Genomic DNA, 5,523 nt, shown 5'->3' on the forward strand with positions numbered 1-5,523 from the left:
GTCGCCGAGGAAAAGGTCACCTCTGGGTCATGCAGGAGCTCCTACGGTCCAGCACCTCCTGGGATGGGGTCGCATGCTCGTCAAATCTCTCCTCCTCCTCCCTCCCTCCCTCCCTCTCTCTCTCTTCACCCTCTCCTAAACGGCCTCTCACAGCAGGAGGCGGTGATGTCAGAGATCTACAGTGTTAAAGGTCAAATCGGTTCATGTTGGCGTTGGTTAAGACCACCCCGGGGTGAATCTCTTCAGGTCGACGGGACTTTAGATCCAACGTCGGTGACGGAACCGGTCGTTAGCCTCGCCGTCCGGGTCCGGCGGTATCGAGGGGGAACCTATCGCGTGTGTATCGGCCCGGCGGCGTTTAAAGGACCCGTGGGAGAGAGCGGTCGGGACGTGCGTACGGCGTGGGCCCGCCGGGACCGGGTCAGTTCATGTCGATGGTGTTGAAGACCCACTCGGTGAACTTCTTGAGCTTGGCCGAGGCGCTGTAGGACTCCTCCTGGAGACGCTGGTTGTCCTCCCTCAGCCCGTGGATCTGCGCCTGCAGGGACGCCTTGGCGTCCTTCTCCTGGGGAACCAACATGGCGGACGGTAAATGCACTGCACTTACACTGCGCTTTTATCCACAGCGCTTTACAATGGCCTCTCGTTCACCCATTCACGCACACATTCACACAACAATGGCGGCAGCTGCCGTGAAAGGCGCTCGCCTGCTCATCGGGAGCAATTTGGGGTTCGGCGTCTTTGCACCAAGGACGCTTCGACATGTGGACAGGAGGAGGCGGGATTCGAACCGCCGACCCTGCGATCATCGGACGACCCGCTCTACCAACTGAGCTGCAGCCGCTCCACAACACACGTTAGCCCAGCTGTGCACACACACACACACACACACACACACACACACACACAAATGTTACAGCGTGTATGACCTTTTCAAATGGATGTCCGTGGCGTAGCTGACTGATGGAGACTCTGTTTAAAGTGCAGCATGCGTAGTCGGAGGGCGGGGGGGGGGGGGGGGGGGGGGGTGGAGCTAAGCACCCCAGCTGTCTGTTGTAACCACATCACACCGGTGCTGGCTTCCCTGCACTGGCTTCCTGTTCGCTTCAGGGTTGATTTTAAAATGGTGATGTTTGTGTTCAAGGCTTTGAATGGTCTGGCCCCTCAGTACTTAGCTGAACTCCTCCATGTTCTCACCCCAGCTAGAGCACTGAGGTCTTCTAATGAACAGCTGTTAGACGTCCCAAGGTGACATAATGACTGTTTTATGCATGTTCTTGTGTATGTTCTTTTTTTGTTTTGTTATGTCCACCAACGAGGACCATGTTGGAAACAAGTGTCTAAGTATGCTTTTATCATGCTATCCTCTGGGATGTACTTGTACTTTACCCAATCAATCAATCAATCAATCAATCAATCAATCAATCAATCAATCAATCAATCAATCAATCAATCAAGGTCTAGGCTAAAGACAAAAGGCGACCGAGCTTTTGCGGACAGACAGCTGGGTAATATGGGCGGAGCCTCCTCACCTTCTTCAGGTCCTCCTGTAGCAGCTTCACCATGGACTCCAGCTGGCTCACCTTCCCCATCAGACAGGCTGGGATCTCGCTGGAGGAACAGGAAGTGACATCGCTGTTAACCCTGACCTTGACCCCGACCGTAAACACAAACGTCAGAGCCACGAAGGAAGCCACTAAAAAACATATGAGCAGCTGTGTATACAGTGCATCTGGAAATACACACGCACGCACGCACGCACGCACGCACACACGCACACACGCACACACGCACACACGCACACACACACACACACACACACGGTGTTCCACATTTTGTTATGTTACAGCCTTATTCCAAAATGTATTCAATTCATTTTTTCTCATCAATCTACACACAATACCCCAATTTGACAAAAGAAATTTTTTATTATTATTATTATTTTTTTTAGAAACGTCCATTTAAGAATGATGGAGGCCACTGTGTTCTTCGGGACCATCAATGCTGCAGAAATGTTTTGGTACCCTTTCCCAGATGCCTCGGAGGTCTGCAGACTCTTTCCTGGACTTCATGGCTGGTTTTGTCTCTCACATGCGCTGTCAACTGTGGGTTATTACTACTTTACATACAGTAAGGTAGACAGGTGTGTGCCTTTCCAAATCCAATCAATTGCCTTTACCACAAGTGGACTCCAATCAACTAATCACTAATCTAATCACTAATCTAATCACTGCCAAAGGTCTCAACAAAGTATTGAGTAAAGGGTGTGAATACCTAATGTACATGTGATATTTCAGTGTTTTTATTTTTAATACATTTAATACATACATACAAATTCTAAAAAACATTTTCACTTTGTCATTATGAGGTATTGTGAGTAGATAGATGCACAAAAAATGAATTTAATCAATTTTGGACTAAAGCCGTAACAGCCAAATGCGGAAAAGTGAAGGGGTGTGAGTATTTTTCGGATGCACTGTATACAGTCCTCTTGTGTGTCGCTGGGCCTGTATGGAAAGGGGGGGGGAGTGTGTCCCAATCTCACCCAGGCGAGGGGTGTCGTTGTGGGGCAGCCTGGGGCTCGGCCTGCTGGGGGCTGGAGGCCGGTCCGTCTGCTCTGGAGGTACCATCGCTAGCAGCTAGCAGGCACGCCCTCTGCTCTGCTGAGAGGCGCACGCGCACACACACGCACACACACGCACGCACGCGCACACACGCACACACACACACATCTTCACTAACCGCTCAGATTTCCCAGAGCAATAAGACATAAGACACTACTGCCCTCTGCTGGTAGAAGCAGGGTAATACTCAGGGCTGGTTCATCCAGGAGCATCGCCTACCCAAAATATCTCACGTCAAATACTAAAACTGGCGGTAAATTAGCTTCAAAACGGCTAAAAAAAGCACTGACTGCCCACTCAGACATCCTGGAGCTGCCCATGGTAACAGCCCCTGCACCACATCCCTCATCCCTCTCCCTCATCCCTCTCCTTACCTTCAAAGGCCTTAGCAGCGTCCACCAGGTTGGACCAGTCGAGGGCCCGATCGGCTCCAGGGTCCGGCAGGGGCATGAGGACCGGCTCCTGCTGCTGCTGGTGCTCCTGACCAGAGCTGTCTGGGGCCGACAGGTCACCTGCAGGGGGGAGAGACCAGGGTCAGACCCGCTGACCTTCCACGCCTCCTACCAGTGACCGGTCTGGAACAAAACACTCCGGTAGCAGATCATGGGCTTGGAGCAAAAGGAGTGTCAAGTGACATCTTAGGCAAAGATGAGTTTTATACAGTATATCATTCAAAAGGTCTTCATGAGCTCTATTAAATAGTAACAGAATAAGGTCACTATAATTTTTAATTTTTGAAATAAAGGCTGAAAACATAAAGGCGGAAGTGAAAAACTTCATGAATTTGGAGCAAAATAAGCATAAGTGCTCTAGCTTGGTGCACAAAATGATCTTTTAAAACAAGTCTTTGAAACCTAATCTCTATAAAAGTAACCAATAGATTGCTCAAATATGTTGTTTTTATTGAATCAATATAGTCAATGAAAAGTTTAGTTTTTGCCCTCCTGTAAAATTCTGAAAATGTCACTTTGTGCGCCCAGCCCTCGTTATGATCACCAGACATCGTTATGATCACCAGCTCTCGTTATGATCACCAGACCTCGTTATGATCACCAGACCTCGTTATGATCACCAGACCTCGTTATGATCACCAGACCTCGTTATGATCACCAGCCCTCGTTATGATCACCAGACCTCGTTATGATCACCAGACCTCGTTATGATCACCAGCCCTCGTTATGATCACCAGACCTCGTTATGATCACCAGACCTCGTTATGATCACCAGACCTCGTTATGATCACCAGACCTCGTTATGATCACCAGACCTCGTTATGATCACCAGACCTGGGTGGAAATATTATCTGAGATGTTTTCAGTTCCTGTCTCGTTGGCTGGATTCTGCTCGCAGCGTAAGACGGGCCGGGTTATGAGCCCACCAGAATAACCAGGAACAGTTCAGTCAGAAATGACTTCAAAACAGCATTTGACCCAGATCTGATGACTACAAATCCCATGAACGCCGACGGCCTCGAAGCTGGAGAGACCAGCAGCCTCGACGCTGGAGAGCTCAGTAGCAGCGGGGGGACGGCGTCACCCTGAGGTGACACCGCCGCCGCCCGCCACAGAGGGGGCGTGGCCTCACCCAGGGACTTGTGTGAGGGCCGGTGGGGGCCGGCGTGGCGTGCGGCGGGCGAGCGCGGCATGGTGGAGCAGCTGAACAGCAAGTCGCCGGACGCCTCCCTGGGCCCGCTGGCGTAGGACGGCTCGCGCTGCCCGCTGTAGATGCTCTCGTCCGACAGCGTCCTCTGGAGGGAGCGGCGGCCGGCGGGGGCGGCAGGGAACACGGGCTGGGGGGTGGGGGGGGGGGTGGGAGAGGGGGGGAGGGGGGGTTAGACAGTAGGACCATGAGCAGTCAGTTTTAAGGATGTAACGATAACCGGCATGATGATAAACCGTGATAAAATCTGATTAAATTTATCGTTAAAAAATTATTGTTAGAACCATGTTTGAGTTCCGCCTTTTTAAAAACTCACTGTAAATACTGTCCTGCATCAATCAAAGTTAGCAACAGTCTCTTAGACGCGTTATTTTAATGTTTATGCAAACAAAAAGTGCATAGTGCTGCAAATTGTATTTGTGGTTTTCAATATAAAACTGTCAGTTTCTGTATCAGTAATTTTTGAACATTTTCATCACATTTTGATACCGCGATAATACCGATAACTGATCATTTAGGTCACTATAATTGTGATGTGAAATTTTCATACCGTTACATCTCTAGTCAGTTTAATTGACAATTGTCATTCACTCATTGACAGAACTCATTCAGTCTGAAGGCTGTTCTTCTGCATGCTGTGCTGTTTTTGACTGAGAGGGTCAAATATGGCGGATCCCGTATTCTGCATCTGGAAATGTCCTATTTTATTGTGGAACGGCGGACGAAGTCTCTAGTGGACGAAGTCTCTAGCGGACGAAGTCTCTAGCGGACGAAGTCTCTAGCGCGCAGCTGACCTTGTGTTCGTGGGCGACGGGCGGGGGGCTGTCCAGGGTGATCAGCTTCTTCAGGTCCTCCTCCAGGCTGGACTTGGTGACGCGCTGGGGCGACTGGGAGCCCCTCATGGTGGCCCGGAGCTGCGGCTGACCGCCAAGTAGCCCGTCGCTCTGGTGGCGTCTGGGGGGGGGTGAGGGGGAGGGGGGGGGGGCAGCAGGGGCGGCTTTGAGGTTAGAACCAATCATGAACCGTTTGGTGATGACAGACCCAGGTACCCACTACCACACGACTGAACTCTGCTGTGGGAAGTCACTGAGGGAGGGGACTGGTCCATTTCCACCACATAGTACCGACTCAGCTTGGTTCAACTTGACTCAACTCTACTCGGTTCGCTTGTTTTCTTTTTACTCTGTTGGTGTTTCAGGGCCTCTTGCAGCCAAAAACCGCTCTTTGATCAAAAACCTCG

The 5,523-nt window shown here is 50.7% G+C and overlaps 1 protein-coding gene across 1 annotated transcript in view; it reads right to left on the reverse strand.

Annotated features, from left to right (window-relative positions):
* Window positions 1–421: 421 nt before the first annotated feature.
* Window positions 422–5,523, reverse strand: part of LOC311309179 (signal-induced proliferation-associated 1-like protein 1) — a gene marked incomplete at both ends in the record, with an annotated part of 24,761 nt that continues 19,659 nt past the window's right edge. The window contains 6 exon segments of the mRNA XM_084438358.1: window positions 422–565; window positions 1,533–1,611; window positions 2,546–2,660; window positions 2,999–3,136; window positions 4,209–4,413; window positions 5,078–5,237. Coding sequence (XP_084294484.1) covers window positions 422–565; window positions 1,533–1,611; window positions 2,546–2,660; window positions 2,999–3,136; window positions 4,209–4,413; window positions 5,078–5,237 — 841 coding nt within the window.

The sequence above is a fragment of the Borostomias antarcticus genome (assembly GCF_949987555.1).
Source record: "Borostomias antarcticus genome assembly, chromosome: 5".
NCBI classification, from domain to species: domain Eukaryota; kingdom Metazoa; phylum Chordata; class Actinopteri; order Stomiiformes; family Stomiidae; genus Borostomias; species Borostomias antarcticus.